Source organism: Pituophis catenifer, unplaced genomic scaffold, assembly GCF_029215685.1.
Source record: "Pituophis catenifer annectens isolate HBS135680 unplaced genomic scaffold, rPitCat1.0.hap2 SCAF_2, whole genome shotgun sequence".
NCBI classification, from domain to species: Eukaryota; Metazoa; Chordata; class Lepidosauria; order Squamata; family Colubridae; genus Pituophis; species Pituophis catenifer.
Window position 1 is genome coordinate 196,632,983 of NW_027256882.1, and position 18,235 is coordinate 196,651,217.

Below are 18,235 nucleotides of genomic sequence, written 5' to 3' on the forward strand. Positions count from 1 at the left end.
TAAGCTCAGTATATCTCCTCCAAACAAAAGATCAGTCTAAGGCTTCGTAATAGCTCCATTTAGGTTAATGTTGCATACAGTCCTAATTATATCATCAGTGGTTAGCAACTGTGTAAGGTCATGTTGCATCAACAGGTCCTCTACATAAAACAGTATGATTATTTCCAATGGGCGATACCATGGGATCTCAGATTCTGATAATTCAATGGTGTCAGTGTAATAAAATTATCAAGAACTGTTACCTGGTGGGGAAAATGCTAATACATAGGTAACCTAACTTTAAAAATTGCCTACTACTTATTCACAGGAATTCCTAATCCTTTTAGTACAGATAACACCTTTAATTCTATTGGCAAATTTATTTAGAAAGGAATTCGTAAAAAAAAAAATCCATTTCAGCACAGTAAACAAATTGCTTTCTATTGATATTCTGATTTATAAACCAACAATCCTCAATTTACCACCATTCATTTAGTGACTCTTCAGAATTATGATAGCACTGAAAAAACAAAAACAAATTGTGCCTGGTCATACAACCATCACAGCATCCTGTGGTCACATGATCCAAATTTGATTGCTTGGCAACCAGCATAGATTTACAGTGATTGCATATTCCCAGGGTCATGTGATCACAGTTTGCAACTTCCATTTCCAGGTTGCTTCGGAAAAGCAAAGTTGATGGGGAAAGCCAGATTCACTTAATGACCATGCAATTTACTTAATGACCACATTCATTCACCTAATGACCACAGCAGAAAAGGTTGTAAAATGGGGCACAACTCACTTAGCAACTACCTTTGCTAAGTGACAGCATTTCCAGTCCCAGTTGTATAAGTCAAGGGCTACTTGTATAGATCTTACTGCTGGAAAATAACAATTACAATTATGAATTAGGTGATGTAATTTGTTTTCCATGTAATATAATGATTAAATGGAATACTTTAGTGTAAGGGTGTCAAACTCGCATCGTCACGTTGTCACGTGACATATCACAACTTCCCCCCTTTGCTAAACCGGGGGTGGGGGTGGCCAGTGTGTGACGCATCCGGCCCGCGGCCCCGAGTTTGACAGCCTTGCTTTAGTGGCACATACTTCGGAATCTTACAAAAATGGTATTGCTAAGAATATAGTTCTTTGCACTGTTGAGACTCGACAGACAAGAATACAAGGTTTCCTCACTTGAGAATGGGAGAATCTGTAATAATCCAAATTCTAAACAGCCTCTCTGCATTCAGAATAAACACCTTCAAATAGGAAAAAAATGGGTACAATCAATGGTGATGATTTTTTCAGAAACTTCTTAGGCTCTTCCAAACAGGTGGCTTTTAGCATAATGGATCAAAAGACATTTGTGTTCAAAAAGCAGTTAGAAAACATGAGAAAATTACAAGCGAAAGATGTATGGAACTCTTAACAAATTATATTATAGCACAAGAGAAGCCTCATCTTTTTATCTAAACATCTTATTCTGACTTAGGGCACCACATTTTTCTAAAATAAATTGTCTGCCTAAAAAAGCAGACATTGATGTTTTAATCCTTTTTGCAAACAGCCCCAAATTTGTTTGCCTTCAGGTTTGCATAACCAAAAAATGTGTGACACATGAAGTGAATAAAACAATGTTGCAAATGGTAACTCAACTTCTAGAACTTTTATACATAATGCATATTAAAATCACATTTTCTGCTGCATTTTGCTTGGTGGTACATATGCATTCACCATCATATAGCATTTTATAGAATAACATAAAAAGGAGGTTTTGTTCTATAGAAGTTATAGTTAAAATCCTGCCAAAAACACATGAGAAGAGGGTAAAAAGGGGTTTAAAAAAAAGAATGAATTGCAGTTCAAAATTAGAATTAGACTACAGTTTAAATTCCTAGGCTTTTTATTATTTAGGGATGAGAGTTAGCTGGTTCCGCAGGAGGCTTTGTAGGAATTCTTTTCATGGCTGTTTTTCTGTAGTAGGCACATAGGAATTGCCCTTTATCCTTTATCATAGAACTGCAGGGGGATGTGGCTATGGAGTGAGATAGCAATTTTGCACATTTTCTTTTCTCTTTTTTATATCACAAAAAGTTGACAAGGGCAACCAAGGTGGTGTAGATATTTGAGTAAGAGCTGTGTGAAGTTTATTTGCAAGCCTCTCCTTCTCTATGAAAGAGATCTTTGATAATTGGTAGCCTATAAATCTTTAGACAAATGAGTAACAACTCCCTTTTTTCCTCCCTCATCTCTAAACCATGGTGTCAGCAAGCCCTTTTCTTTTTTTCCTTCCCTCCACCTTTGTACTGCTTATCTTTCTTCTCCCAGGCTGACACATATGTTTGTGGTGGAGATTCATTACCACAAATGAAATACAGCTCAAGATGAGACAAGCTTGCTGTATGACTAGGAAAAGACTTATGAGTATTGATATGGCTTATGCATGATTAAGTTACTCTGGCATAGGGCCACTGAGTATCACATGAAAAGTGTATCAGACATTAGTATGGCACACCGTGAACATTAGTTCCAAATAGACAGCCATGCAGGAATTTTGTTATCAAGAAATGTTTCATTTACCCTGTCATCAGATTGCAAATCCAGATAGATAAGATGCAGCTGACATGCTCTGAAAAAGTAGTTGCTGTTAACAGACTTCAGAATAATTCACATACAGATCAACTGAGTGATCTAAATAAATATATATTTAATTACTTCTTTTAATTAATAGTACGGAGCATGTTTAAGGAAGGGGTTGGCATCATGGTACCCAGACACAATAGTGCATTCCTGAACATCTCTGATGCCCATCAAGTTTCTAGCTTCAGCTGATTTGTAATGTTTTTATTTTAGAATCTTCTTAAAAGAGAAGATGGATAGCTGCAAAGCCACGTCTCTAATATCAGCTTTATTTCCAATAACCCCTCTGGCTTATTGTAAAAAATAATTGTATAGTTTGGGCAAATCTACATACTACTCTTGCAGCAGTATGAGCATGGTTTAGAGCACGGGTGTCAAACTCAATTGCATCACATGATGTATCGCGACGTATCACAATGTTTTTTGCCTTTGCGGAGCCGGGGTGGGTGTGGCCTGCACGTGAGAAATCTGATCTGCAGACCATCAGTTTGACACCCCTGGTTTAGAGAATGTATCTGTGTGCCATCAACTGTATCTTATCATCCATCTAAATTGGAGGAAGCCTGAGGGCACTTTGATTGCTCTATTCTGAAAATGGTATTTTCCCTCTTATCTCATCTGTAGAATGCAACCAGGGTAATGTATATAGCTGCTGATGGAAGAGGTAGCCTGAAAAGGTATATTCCATGTTGACAAACATGTAGCTCCAATAGGTTCTGATAGTTTCCTGTGAAACCAGTTCCTCCTTCCGTCCTCCAAAAAGCCTCTTCTATCCCTTTACCCTGGCTTCTATAGCCCTCACCCATTTTTTTTCTTTTTAAAATGGATAAGCCAGCTTGTCATCCTAGAGAATACAAAGCCTTGAAATGGACTTGTCTGCCATTGCTTAAAGCATGTAATTGGAAGTATTACTGAAAGGACTTGTCTCTTGTATATATCTTCCGGCCTCTCTAGCTGGAATCTACTTCTTAGTCGCTATTGCTCCCAAAAACCATGGTTCCTACTTCCTTTCCACATGTAATTTTCTTAGAGTACTTTGCAGTTCCCACACTTTGCCCCAGCTAAACTCTTTTCTTAAACTTCAGCTCATCAATAGCATTCATCTAGCAGCCACACTAATTCAGACAATCACCAGGTGTCATACAACAGGGAAAAAAACCCCTCTTTGCTGCCTTCTAGTGGTCACAAGGTCAGATGGGTAATCATAGTTTCAATAATTTTTTTAAAAAAGTACAATCGGATGACAGAATTATGGGGGGGGGGAAATACAGTGCATGGAGAGTGTTGTGCATGGAGTTTTTTACATGATTGAGGTTTGGTGATTGAGGTTTGGAATTTCAGTAGAGGTGACCTTCAGTAGAGGTGACCTAAGCTTCTTTTGAAGCTTAGAATGTTATGCATTAAAACTGCATTGATAGTAGAATATGCAAAAGGGCAGGTTGTGGGAGCCCTTTAGGGCAGTATGATTCCCTGCGATGGGCCTGAGTATAGTAAAACAGCTTTGTAGATGATCTCTTTAATTTTGGAGTACTGGAAAATACAATCTGTGTGTACAGAGTTAACCTCAACATAGATGGTTATTAAGACGGTTATTTTTCCTTTTTGAGTTCAGAAAGTAATTCTTTTCATACTAGAATAAAAGTATATGGCAAGGACTCAAGGTTTTAGTCTCTGTTTCTATCTTTATTTTTAATTCACAATCTGTTTGGCTCTGGTAATCTCCAGGGATATGAGGGAACAGAGCAAGATACAGACTACCTTATATGGTGCTGATGCTAAAGATGTTTAAGGAATGTGACTTGCTGTAAAGCCTATGGCCCCAGATTTTACTGCCAAACAAATTAGGTCATTTAAATTTCTGAGGTTTTAAAGGATGTTGAGACTTTAATTTAGAACAAGGCATTTTGTATTGTTATTTTTTTTGTTCAATGGCTCGGATTCCCACATGGTTTAGTGAAAGGCTTGAAGAAGTATGTTTCCAGGTGCAATTTTTTTCTGCATTAAAATTAACTGGAAAGATGCAACGTACATATCACAATGTACAGCCCTACTGGGTGCACAAAACACAACTTGGATTGAATGAATTGAAAAGTGAATTTAACACCATGAAATGCATGTTTTCTTCCCAATTGATTTCAAGGTTCTTTCCACTGGACTAAAAGATCTTTGCATTAGTCATATTCTGCAGGATCAGAAAGTAAAGCTTCTCCCCAGACTATATCATTTCATTTATTTTTGTTTATTTACATTATTTCTATACCACCTGATCATATCAACTTTGGACAATAAAACCACAATTAAAACAACTAGAAATAACCCCCCTAATGGCCACATTAAAATAACTCACTATAAGTCAACTTAACAAGTCAAAAGAAAAAAAAAGATGCAGATTTTTTTGTGTGGCTAGGAGTTAGAAGCCCATTGAAACAGTTCCACTTTTAAATTAAATTGAATGAAATTATATGTTGTATGAGTCTTCTGTTATACAAGTATATCCTTCTTGAGGGGGATAGTGATAGTGATATGGACTTCATGCATCTAGATAGTCAGCAGTCAAGGAGAGAGCTGCTCTAACAGTCAGTTGGAGAGAGAAGATGCCCCTTCATTAGTCTGATTGGAACTTCTTGTCACAAGGCTTCCTCATTTGTGGGAGCTGTACTAACTAATATCCATCCTGTTCGGCTATTATGATGTCCTTGTTTTCTTCTTTGACATATTATTAGCATTCCTGACATTTGCACATCCCAGAATCCTCCTTGAACTGTGGAGGACTTAACTGATGACTAACTGAAGCATTCATCAGATAAGCACTGGACAAATTTCTGTCAAAAACATGGCCAGAAATCCTGGCTGGGGAGGATTCTATGTGACTACAAACAACCTGCTCAGGTTACAGCAGAAAATACTGAATAGGAATTTCAGGGTTTTTCTCCCCACAATTTATGTGTCTTTCAGTTGCTGCTTCCTTTTTTTTTTCCTCTTTCTTTCTTTCTTTCTTTCTTTCTTTCTTTCTTTCTTTCTTTCTTTCTTTCTTTCTTTCTTTCTTTTCTGGCAGAAAAGCTCTTATGGATCAGTGCTTGTGCCTTGTATATTACTTTATAATTAATAACCCAGTATTTTTGCTTTGCCATTTCCTGTTCTTAGCCTCTTTTTATGGAAACAAAAGTTGGCAATACTGCGCTATGTATTATCTCACTCTACCTCCTTAAGGGCCTTGAACATTGCTAGTGTGCCTCTATATGCTCCTCATTGGCCCTTTGCACATGAAAGGGCTGCTTAAACTTAGAATGGCCCTACATATATATGCCCCCACAATGCTAGGGAGCTTGTGGATATAACCAGCTCAGTCCATCAACTTTTTGCTCAACTGCTGCTCTGGCAGCAGAAATGTCATACAGATTGTGTGGCAGTTTTTCCTCTGAAGCTGCAGAGAGGACAGTTTCTCAGTGGTGGGAAGGAAGGCCTTGTCATCTGCTCAGAGATACAGACTTCCTGCTGTAGCACTCAGTCTCTTTTCTGCCGTCATTCTTGAATGTTCTATGAGGCTGCTTGGTCACTCTGTGGCACATAACTGAAGTTCTTAAAATTACGGTTTCTCTCTAAAAAAAAAAAAACAAGCACAGGAGGGAAGGGCAAGGGTGGAGCATGGCACTTGCTGCTGCCATCTTATGTGGTCCCCCATTGGTTACCACAATGGAGTACTTGTCAGAGCCAAGGAAGCACAGAGGACAAAGATGACAATAAGAAGGAAACTCATACATTGAATTAAGAAAGTTGCTGGGCACTTGCAGGAGAAAGCCAGCAGGGTCTGAAATGGCCTTTATTAAACAATATCACATGCTTATGTTTTGGCTCTGTCTTCACATCTCATGGCCTACAGTCAGAGGGGGGTTTCAGCAGGTTCTGACCAGTTCTGGAGAACCGGTAGCAGAAATTTTGAGTAGTTCGGAGAACCGGTAGTAAAAATTCTGACTGGCCCCGCCCCCATCTATTCTCTGCCTCCCGAGTCCCAGCTGATTGGGAGGAAATGGGGATTTTGCAGTAACCTTCCCCTGCCATGCCCACCAAGCCACGCCCACCAAGCCATGCTACACCCACAAAGCCACACCCATAGAACCAGTAGTAAAAAATTTTGAAACCCACCACTGCCTACAGTGTTTGCCTATAATGAAAGTAATGCTAGGGTCTTCATGGTGGGTGTGGGGAATCAGGAAGAGTCTGGTAGCTCCTTTTCTGAATAACAAGTTTATTAAAAAGCATAAACTTTTGTGAGTTTATGCTGCACTGCTGCAGCAGACAAAAGTCTTATGTCTTTTAATAAAATGTATTGGTTATGAAACACAGTGCCAGACTCCTCCTGATTTGTTTTTGTTTCCTAATAAAAACATAAGACTAACAAAGCTCTCTTCCTACAATGTCCCTAGCTTATGAAAATATTATATCAAGTCAGATTAGTTGACCATCCACATAGATTGGTTGATTCATTTGATTCATATATATGCCCATCTCACATACTGTATTTGTAACTCACAGCAAATAAAATGCATCAACAAAAAAAAAGCAGAATACAAGAAAAAAGCGAACAAAACATATAAAAACATTTTTAAAACCAAGTTTAAAAAAACCCATAAAACATATTCAGCAGGCACGATAGAAAACACAGCCTTCAGCATAACCATTGAATAGGCTTTGCATCAAAACTGGATCCCCAGGAGTGTCAGGGCCAATTTCTGGGGCAATATTTCTCAACTTTAGCAATTTTAAGATGTGTGGACTTCAACTCTCAAAATTCCCCAGCCTAGTGGTCCTGTGTGTAAGAAGGCTGTGATGTTACAGAGAAAATATAATATCTTCTTCTGCAGAATAGGTTCCATCAAACCTCTCCTTAGGCTTAATCTCACAGTGCACTGTTCCATCATACATCCTGCAATTCTATCAAAAATAAGTTAAGATTTTTTATTTAATTTTTTTCAGTATTGTGTTTATTTGTAAAAAAATAATAATATATGCATTAAGTAAGTTGTCTTTAAGCAGAAAGACACATAAAACAAGATTAAATATTGATTGGTTGACAAAAATATGTGACCAGAGGCTCTAACCAGCATAAATAATAAGAATTTACTGTAGTTTGAAAACTCTCCTTGCCAGCACAGCCAATCTGATAAATAATGTATTCCAGTTCTAAATCTCATGCAGGTATACAGCTACTCTGTCTGCAGATGGAGGCTGACAGGATTTTACACTCCAAAATTCTAAATGACAGGAAAGAAGATCCTCTCTTTGTGATTAAGATTTTCAGTAAGGTTATATTCAGTTTTTCTCTCCCCCCCCCCAACTGTATCCTTGGGTTTACAATATAGTAGGACATGAACCAGGTGGCAAAGGAAATGGGGAGGGTAAAGTTAAGCAAAGCAAAGCAATCTACACATCAGTGCTTGATGTTTCATTTATGTTGTCATTCCTGAAAACCAAGATGAGTTCATAACTACCGAAAAAGATGGCCCTGTCATCATCACCGGGAAACAATCCTCAGTGGCTTCTGTAAAGAAGGAGGAGGCTTTTCAGCACAGGGAAATGGTATTCTCTTTTGGTATTGTCTGATTTTTCCTCACAGGATAGGTGGCCTTGATAACCTCTTTGAAGATTAGCCTCCTGGTCTTGGAGATGGGAGGCTGCAGTTGACAATAAAGTACACACGTTTTATTGAGGCTTGCTAAATCTGAGGCTCAGATAATGGGGATGTCTAGCCTAAGTTTTGATGGCTGAATATTTAGCCCAGAAGCTTCTCTTTCTCAAGTAGAACTTTAGTGCTAATAATTGCCATTTTACACAATCTTATTAATGCTAACTTTTGTCTTTAATGTGTTTGAGGGGATTTAAAATGCAGTTGACTAGACTGATATGCTTTTAATTAAAAATGAGGAAGAGGAATTCAAGCTTAATTTGCTGCTTGCTTCTACGTATTTCCCCTTCCTCCTTTCTCTATTTAATTTTGAGGTTCCTCATCCTCTTTATGATTTACATGTTATTGCTTTTGTTTTGTTTTCTTACTTCCTTTGCATGATTTAAGAAGGAGAAAGGGAATGATCAGTTGCTTATGAAGAAACAAATCTCAATCAACTCTGTCAACTTACGATCTCCCACAACATATAACATAATGCTGGAGCTGAGATCACGGTTCCTAAAATAAAGCAAAATCTATTAGCTTTATAAGGTAGTCCAGACAAGAGGTATACCCAGAAGTACTAAATTTATTGAACATTAACACCTAACTGCCAAGGCCATTCCCACATTCCAGTACAAAATTTATACTGCATCTGGCTTCACTAATCCAAACCTGTGGTCTCATTCCTTGGAACTCAACCCAAATTTCTAGATGATTGCTCTTCTTTTCTTATCTGGCTTATAGCCAAGCACAGAAAATTCCCCCACCTCCTGTTCAGAGAAAAAGGAAGATGAAAAGCAAAATTGCTCAATCAAGACCTCCTGGCTGCTTCTGCTAAATGTGCGGAGCATAGTGAGTTTTAATTACATGTGTTTTTTGTTCGTTGTATATGTAAATGCAGCCCTCTAGCTTACTTTATGGTCCAATGTGTTATATATATAATTTTGGAGGGAAAATTAAGCGTGAAAAAGCTCGATGATTATTGGCTAGCACCCTGGGCAAGAAGCTATATAAGGAGAGCTATTCTACTGTATATTTGCTGGATTCTCATTGTATATTAAAGAGTTGTTGTTCACTTCGACCTGGCTCCTGTCTCCTCACTCGCCTGATCTAATACTGGTGACGAAGGTGGGATGAGATAGACAGGTTGCACAAAAAGAGCTGACAACTGAATCCAGCCAGGCGGGAAAGTCTGCACGAGTCGAGCATGACAGAATGATGTCCACCTTCGCACCGCCAATGCCGTTTGATCCCGTGAAAGAGAAGTGGGGATCGTACATGACACTGTTTGAATGCTTCCTCGAAGCAAATGACCTCCAAGGGCTGTCCAACAATCGGAAGCATGCCCTCTTTTTGAGCCACTGCGGCCCCGAAGTGTTTGACACGGCCGAATCGCTGTCGGAGCCAACACCAGTGCAGTCTGTGCCATGGCAGGTCTTGTGTGCACATTGAGGACACACTGTGCCCCGGTACCATCCAAATTTGTTCAGCGCTACGAGTTCTGGTAAAGACTACAGAGGGACAGAGAGCTGATAAATGCATACATGGCAGCGCTACGTAAGGCCACCACGCACTGCGAGTATCTCCTAGATACTGTGCTCCTAGAGCAACTAATCTGCGGCATTAGAGATATTCACCTCCAGAGGTGACTGTTGGCCAAGACAAACTTCACCCTTCACATTGCCCTAGACCAAGCCAGAGCGCATGAATCGTCCAACAAGGCAGCAGAGACCCTTCAGCGACCGGCGCCACCCCAGGTGGCACAAAAGTCTACTCCTGTCCAGAGAGAATCGGCCCTGACTGATAGCGAGGAAGAGGGCGCTGAGGACGTTTTCATAATGGACAGAAATAAGCGCAATGATGATGGACAGAAAGAGAGTTGTGCTAGCTGTGAGGGACTCCATCAGAGGCAGACATGTTGATTCAAAGATGCCATTTGCAGGCACTGTGACAAAAAGGGACATTTGGCGCGGGTGTGCCAGGCAGGTCAGCCGTCCAGTCACAAACAAAGAGCATTCGCCAATCAAGCCAGCCAGCAGCAGCCGCAGAACAAGGACAGAAATGTCCAGCAAAAACAAGGCGCCTATTCCAAAACACCCGAGACATTTCAGACCCACATCGGCCAAGCTATCACGTCCCCAGAGAAAAAGCTGCATGTAACCGTCGAAATTGAGGGATCTCCATGTCAAATGGAAATAGACACTGGCTCGTCCATTACTATCAAGTCATGGGCCGAGCTAAAAGCAGCAATCCCAAATATCAAAAAACACCAGCTGAAGCACCAGCCAGCGCCTAAGACTAAATGACTACCAAGGGAATCGCATTCCCATTGAAGGCTGTGGAATGTTCCAGGTGAAATTCGGCCAGTGGCTGCCCATCACGGTGGTCAGTGGATGTCTGCTGAGTCTTCTAGGCTTCGACTGGTTCAAAGCCCTGGGCATGGGGGTCACCAGAATCCACTCTACCAGCAGCGGCTTGATGGATGATCTACTCCACGAATTCCAGGACGTTTTTGATGACCGTCTTGGCAAGCATGTGGGGATCCCTATTTCTTTTAACTTGGACCCTAATGTAGCCCCCATAAGAATGAAGGTGAAGAGAGTGCCCTTTGCGCTCAAGCCTAAAATAGATCAGGAGCTGGATAAGCTCATTCAGCAGGGCATCCTAATACCGGTTGACCATGCAAAATGGGAAACACCGATAGTCACCCTGCTCAAATCTGACGGATCAGTGCGCATTTGCGCTGACTATAAGTGCACCCTAAACAAAGCCCTCCAACAAAGCGCCTATCCTGTCCCCATTGTGCAGCATCTACTACATTCCTTGGACCCTGGCAAGGTTTTCGCTAAACTCGACCTTGCGCAGGTGTACCATAACTGCCGGTAGATGGCGCTACCACAGAAGCACAGACTATAGTAACACATAGAGGTGCCTTCAAATGCACAAGACTACAGTTCGGGCTCTTCCAAAGTGTGATGGAGGGTCTGCTGCAAGGACTACCGGGGGTCGTCCCCTTTTTTGATGACGTCCTTGTCACCGCAGCAGACAAGCAACAACTAGGGGACTGTTTAAGGAACGTGCTGACTATTTTTCGAAACATGGGACTGTGAGTTAAGTGAGGCAAATGTCAAATAGCAGTGCCTGCTGTTGAATTTTTAGGGTACAAGGTAGATGGGACAGGCACTCACCACACGGAAAGTAAAATAAGAGCTATCCACAACGTACCAACTCCAAAGAACAAGGTGGAGCTACAGCATTCCTGGGACTTTTAAACTTCTATTCAATCTTCTTAAAGGACAAAGCCACAGTGGCTGAACCACTTCACAAATTGTTAGCGAAAAAATCCCTGTGGATTTGGGGTAAGGTGGAAGCTGTGGCGTTTGCGGCTGTCAAGGGACTTCTATCTGCCAACAACCTCCTCATCCAACATAATGAATTGCTTCCCCTTGTCTTAGTCTGCGATGCCTCCCCTTTTGGTGTGGGGACTGTGTTGAGTCATAGACTGATGAACAGACTAGAAGCCCCCATCGCCTTCTTCTCCCGCACCCTGTCCAGCGCTGAGTGAAATTACAGCCAGCTGGATAGGGAGGCCCTGGCGGCTGTTGCAGGGGTTAAAAAATTTCACGAATACCTGTTCAGGAGGACTTTTGAATTCGTTACTGATCGCCAACCCCTGCTAGGACTTTTGGCTGGAGATCGCCCCACTCCGGCAGCCATGTCCCCCCGTCTGACTAGGTGGGCTATTTTTTTGGCTGCCTACTCATATCAACTAGTCCACCTCCCGGGTCGGAGCCTTGGGCATGCCGATGCCCTCAGCAGGTGCCTGCTGCTGGATTTGCTGGAAGACCCGACTCCTGGCATTCCTATTCTGCTTATTGACTCTATGGACTCTGGGCCTCTCACTTCTGCTGAAGTTGCAAGGGCCTCTGCTAAAGACTGTGTTGTGAACTGTTATTGGCTGGGTCCATAGGGGGTGGCCTGCAGGCTCTTTAAACTGTATATCTGCAAACAGCATGACCTGTTTACTCAAGGGGGTTGTTTGCTGTGGGGTGACCGGTTGGTTGTCCCAATGTGTCAAAGGGAACAAGTGTTGGCGACATTACATGTTGGGCACCCGGGAATCGTGAGGATGAAGGAATTGGCAAGGAGCTACTTATGGTGGCCCAATATGGATGACAGCATTTCTGAATGGGTGGCCAAGTGTAACCCCTGTCAAGAGTCTCGCCCTGCTCCCCCAACATCCCAGCCAAGGAATGGGAAAGGCCTGGTGGCATATTCATATCGATTTTACAGGCCCATTCCATTGTCAGACTTTTCTCATAGTGGTGGACGCTTATTCTAAGTGGCTGGAGATAATATTAATGCACTCCACCACTGTGGAGGCTGTAATTAAAGTGCTCTGGAAACTATTCACCATACATGGGCTACCGGACACACTGGTGTCCGATAATGGGCCTCAACTCATGGCTACGCAGTTTGAGGGATACCTAGCGGAGAATGGGGTCCGACATGCACTCACAGCAGTTTTTCATCTGGCCAGTAATGGTCAAGCTGAAAGATTTGTGAGATCGGCCAAAGAGGCATTGGCCAGACTCGGGCCGGGAGACTGGCAGGCCAGGATCAATACTTTCTTGGCAGCCCAACATGTCACCCCATGCATGGCTACGGGACGAAGTCTGGCTGAGCTCTTAATGGGCTGGAGATTCCGCTGCACCTTAGATAAACTGCACCCCAATTACTCCCCTGACGGGTACATGGAAGCCGAGAGTAAGGCTAGAAGTTTCTCCATTGGGTCCCGGTGTTCGCAAGAAATTACGCGGACAGTCCCCTCTGGGTGGCTGAGCAGATCTCTGACATAACCGGGCCCAGGTCTTATATTGTCGAAGTGAGTAACAGTAGGGTATGGCGCAGACATATAGACCAGTTAAGGAAACGCCTGGGCCAAACAATGCCCAATGAGCCAGACTACCAAACAGACAAACCAGTCCCTGACTCACCAATCATTCCTCCAACAGCTAACTCAAACCCGAAGTGGCCAGAGACTTACCTGATGACTTCGGTGTCCAGCGCTGCCTTCTTGAGAAGCCAGGCCCATCTGAAGAGTGCAACACCCATAAAAAAATCCAGGAGGTTCCATTGGCTGGACTGGGAGAGACAAAGAGTCCCTCTGACCAGCCCAAATCCCTGCCTCAGACTGAATTGCACAGGTTAACTAGAATCAGGGAACGCCCTAGTCACCTGCATGATTATGTATGTAAATAATTGCCTAAGTGTCTTCTGGGAGGGGAGGAATGTTATGTATCTAATTTTGGAGGGAAAATTAAGCATGAAAACGCTCGATGATTATTGGCTAGCACCCTGGGCAAGAAGCTATATAAGGAGAGCTGTTCTACTGTACATTTGCTGGATTCTCACTGTATATTAAAGATTTGTTGTTCATTTCGACCTGGCTCCTGGCTCTTCACTCTCCCGATCTAACAAAATGTATTGTGCAAATTCACAAAATGGATTAATAACAATATCTTGTACATGCTTAGTTTTTATGGTATATACTCAAATAAGTAACCATATACACTAAACTAAACACAATAATACTTAGATGAACCATACTTTGTAAAGGGATACCTAAGCTTCATCTATTCCAGAGACTTCAAATACTGCATTCCTGTATTTCATCCAAGGGCAAAAACATAGATATTATCTCTCAACAATGAACTCAGTCCAACAGAACAGCCAACATAACTCTTGTCAGCCAAACAAGAGAATATCTCCAAAGAACCAAAAAACACAGAAATAGAAGAAAAACTATTTTGTTCTTTGGAATGTACAATATATAAAATATATTGCAAAGGTATCATGTAACATTTATTTATTACAATCATTTACATGTTTACTTTAAAGATACAACACCTTTCAACAAACAGTAGATGAAAAATCTCCCCAAAATCCAAAATGCAACATCTTAAAATTATAAGAAATATATAATATACTACTATATTGTAATGTATATAATACACCAGTGGTGGGATTCAAATAATTTAACAACTGGTTCTCTGCTCTAATGATTTCTTCCAAAAACCAATTTGCCAAACTGCTTAGAAAGTTAACAACCGGTTCTCCCGAAGTAGTGCGAACTGGCTGAAACCCACCACTGTAATACACTATTATATTGTAAACACATTCCTGAAAAGTGCTGTGAAAGAGGGAAGTCAACACTTTGAGGTCCAACTAAAGAGAGAGAGAGAGAAAACAGAGAGAGAGAGAGAGAGTTGAGCTCAACAACACATTCCAAATTAAGAAGAGCACCAGGAATCAAGTTGTCTATCTGAATTGAAGAAACATGACTCCACAAATTAAGCCAAACTGGTAGGAAAAGACACAGCAGCTTGACTGCTTGTTGGTACAATCAATATTCCATCTCCTTGCTTTCTTCCCTCTCTGTGTTATGCTTTGGATTTTGTTGGACTATCTGTTTGAAATTTGGACTGGAACCTATTTTCTCTGCTCTTTCTTGGATCATTACTGAACTGTCTCTCTGTGCTATCTGAAATGTAACCTTTTGTGTTTTCATTCTTTAAGCAGAAGGTTGTAGTTTGCAACATGTTTGTATTCTTACAATTAAGGATTTATGACTGCAATAAATATTTTATTTGTTTGTAGTTGGTCACTTGGGAACAATACCAGGGAATTGACAGCCATTAGTTCACAGTCCAACTAAGCTCACTGCACATTTGCTTTTTTATCACTGAGAAATTTCCCAAATGACTGCTGGAAAAGAAATCAGATCTATATGGTGCCTGGAGGCATCAATTTAATGGGTCTGTCCTCTACACCAGAGATCAGTGGTGGCTATGAATATCACAATAATTGGCTATTGACCAGTGCATGACAACCAACTGATGTTAATGTCCTCTACTCAGATCACAAACTAATTTCAATGAGGTGAAGAGCAGACTGACTTGGACTACAGGAGTTAGTACTGTTATGATATAGTTGTCTTGTAGCCATGAACTCCTGAGTTCACTGACTCGACTTTCACAGAATGGAGGTCCTCCAGCACAAACCACTTGCTAGAGTCAACCTTTAGCCTGGCAATGAGGCTGAAGAGGTCAAGGAAGGGGAAAATTGCTGGTATACCATCAAAAACTTCCAGCTACACATATGACTCAACCTAGTCACCTGCAGAACAATACATCATTGTCAGATTCTCAGGAAATTATTACCACCACCATTACTGCCATATCCTGGAGTTGAGGTTAGGGTACAGAGAGATTCTTCCAGATCCCTGCCCATCACCTCCACAATCCTTCTATTACTCTTCAACCTTTCAAACATCCTACTTGCCCCTTCACTCCATCTCCCTCCATTTGCATCATTTTAACAGCCTACCTAGAGCTATTTTAGCAGGTAAAAGCAAACTGGCCCTTCTCAGAAAAACTCTAGGTTTTAACCTTCTCCCTTCTCTCCCTGAGAGGAGACACATTTACACCCCAACTCTTACTCTCTGAACTATTTCCTCATGCATAATTTGAATGACTTGACTAGGTTTTAAAAGTAGTTGATAAAGAGGATCCTTCTAGAAGAATATTTATATGCATCCATTACTTGGTGATGTCTTATTGTTAGAGTAGCATTTGCTAAAAACCTTGCCTGCCTTTGATCCCTGATCTCATTTGTGACAACTGAAATTTTCACATTCTTAGTTCTTTTGAAGATGATTAGATTGTTGTCCTTGACATATTATGGTTCACTTGGGAAAAACAAACATGTAGTTGATGATGTTTGGATCTGTTTGTTCATGCCAGTGCATATTTTATGAGATGTAGTTTAAGAATAACTTTTATATGCTTATTATAAATTCAGTTTATTTGTTTGTAAACATTAAATTATTGTTATGATCTATCTCCTGAATACTTCCAGTTTTTTGGTTTCGTTTTATCTAAAATCCTCTTCAATTGAAGTTGGCCTTACACCCAATTTAAAACTTCTTGATTACCTCAGTAGAATTTATGATACTGCTATGGTTAACAGTAACATGCAGCTATATCAAATAACATGCAGCTATATCAAGAATTGGTCACATGCATTCAATATTATCTTGAGTCCTTCTACCTAATTGCAGCAGTTTCAGCTTATTTGGTAAATTTGGGTCTTCTCAATAACTTAGTACTTTGCAATGGTCTTTTCAAAAATGTTTGTTTCTTTTTCTTATACAAGTTGTCTGGTTTTGTCATACATAACATATTTATTGTTTGTGCATAGCTTTATGAAGGTTTGTACATAATGAAAAGTGATTTAAAATTCTGTTAAACCAAATATTTGTCATTAATTTCTTCCTCTCCTTGGTCTGGGTTAATATAAAACAGTAATAGTCCTATAGTATAATATTATAACATGACGCAAAGATTACAGAGCCTTTAAATGCATGCTGTTATTTGGTAAAGATCAGAAAAATGGCATCTCTTTCATCTTGGATATCTTTACTTTGAAGTTTCTGCTTTGTTGTAATGCTGTTGCTAGCCTTGCCAGTCAGTTTGAGTGTACCTTTAGTGCAAAATTCAGTTTAGTTGATACATCAAATGATTCTTCTTATTTTATTTCCTTTCTGCAAAAGGGAATTCGTTTTGACCCAGAAATCCCTCAGACGCTCCGACTAGAGTTTGCAAAGGCCAATACGAAGATGGCTAAGAGCAAATTAGTGGGAACTCCTAATCCCAGCACTCCTGCCACTCCCAATGCAGTACCTCAGTTCATTACCAGAGAGCCATGTAAGTGATGGAGTTTCATTGTTAAATTAGAAGACTGATATATGCATCTTCAAGAGCAGAATGTTTAGCAAACAGCAGCACATTCACACTTAGCTTTAGAGGTTTATTACTGTTTTCCTTGTTGCTATGAAATTGATGAATATGGGGATCTTGGTTTGGGTTTTTTCAGTCGATGGATCATTTGAATGCTTTTCTCAATGCCTGTGTAGGCCACCGGCATGCAGTTCCTCCTTCAACCTCAAAACAAAGCTTTGGTTCTCTGAAGAAATCTTGTCATTTAACCAGGCAACAATTCACATTCTGTAACTTGGGTAATATTTATGGAGCGTTTCTGAGGAAAAAAACTATACATTACAGCAACAGTCTGTGTCTTAGAATGAATTGCCCCATGATGTGTGATGGAAATGTGTACATTTGAGTGGGATGTGTATGTTTTCCTGGTCATGGGTGTCCACAGAGGTTTCTTACTTTCATAAAAATGCTGGGTGAGGCTTGCAATGCAACACAGACTTCGTCAGTTTCACCTTCCATCTGTGGACATTGCTGCCATACACAGTCATGGCATTTCCTTTAAATCTTCGGTCAAATTGCTTTTTTCCTCCTAGACATCCCCTAGTGCACATGTCAGGGAATAAGAGAAGAATATAGAAGAGTAATTAATAAAGCAAGGATGTAGAGGCTAATTTATGAATTGTTCTTGCATAGAAACTTCTATGTATATACCCTGGATCAGGGCATTGCTCACAAATTATCTAGAGTCAGAATGTATAATCAAATGACCAAGCTTGCCAGGGATGACAAATTATTCAAAATGGCAAAATTGTTTCTTATGAAAATATGCTTGCAAATTTGCATGACTTGCAAAGAGAGCATGTCTACACTGCATTTCATTTTGCTACATTAGCTTATTAAGTAGCTTATTAAGATGGAGCAGCTAAGGATTTTGCTGTTGCTTCAGGTAACAACAAAATTGCATCCAACGCACCAACAGCATTTTTTGTTTGTGTCAGAATGGCAAAATAAGGATGATACTATGGTGTGTCGTTAATTAATAGAACTGTAGATTTTGATCAGACCTCTGCAATATACAATGTATGAAAACTAATTAAACTATCTCGTTTAACCCGCTTCTTAACAACTTCCAAAAATGGAGAATTCATAACCTCTATTAGTAGTT

At 40.5% G+C, this 18,235-nt stretch overlaps 1 protein-coding gene across 3 annotated transcripts in view; it reads left to right on the plus strand.

Annotated features, from left to right (window-relative positions):
• RBPMS (RNA binding protein, mRNA processing factor) overlaps positions 1-18,235 on the plus strand; it is a 117,070-nt gene that overhangs the window by 67,497 nt on the left and 31,338 nt on the right. For all 3 annotated transcript variants that reach the window (XR_011599919.1, XM_070935404.1, XM_070935405.1), the window contains exon 5: positions 16,905-17,058. Coding sequence is in view for 2 of the 3 variants with exons in the window: in XM_070935404.1 (XP_070791505.1) it covers positions 16,905-17,058 (154 nt within the window). In the remaining variant the exon portion in view is untranslated. The remainder of the gene's footprint in view (positions 1-16,904; positions 17,059-18,235) is intronic.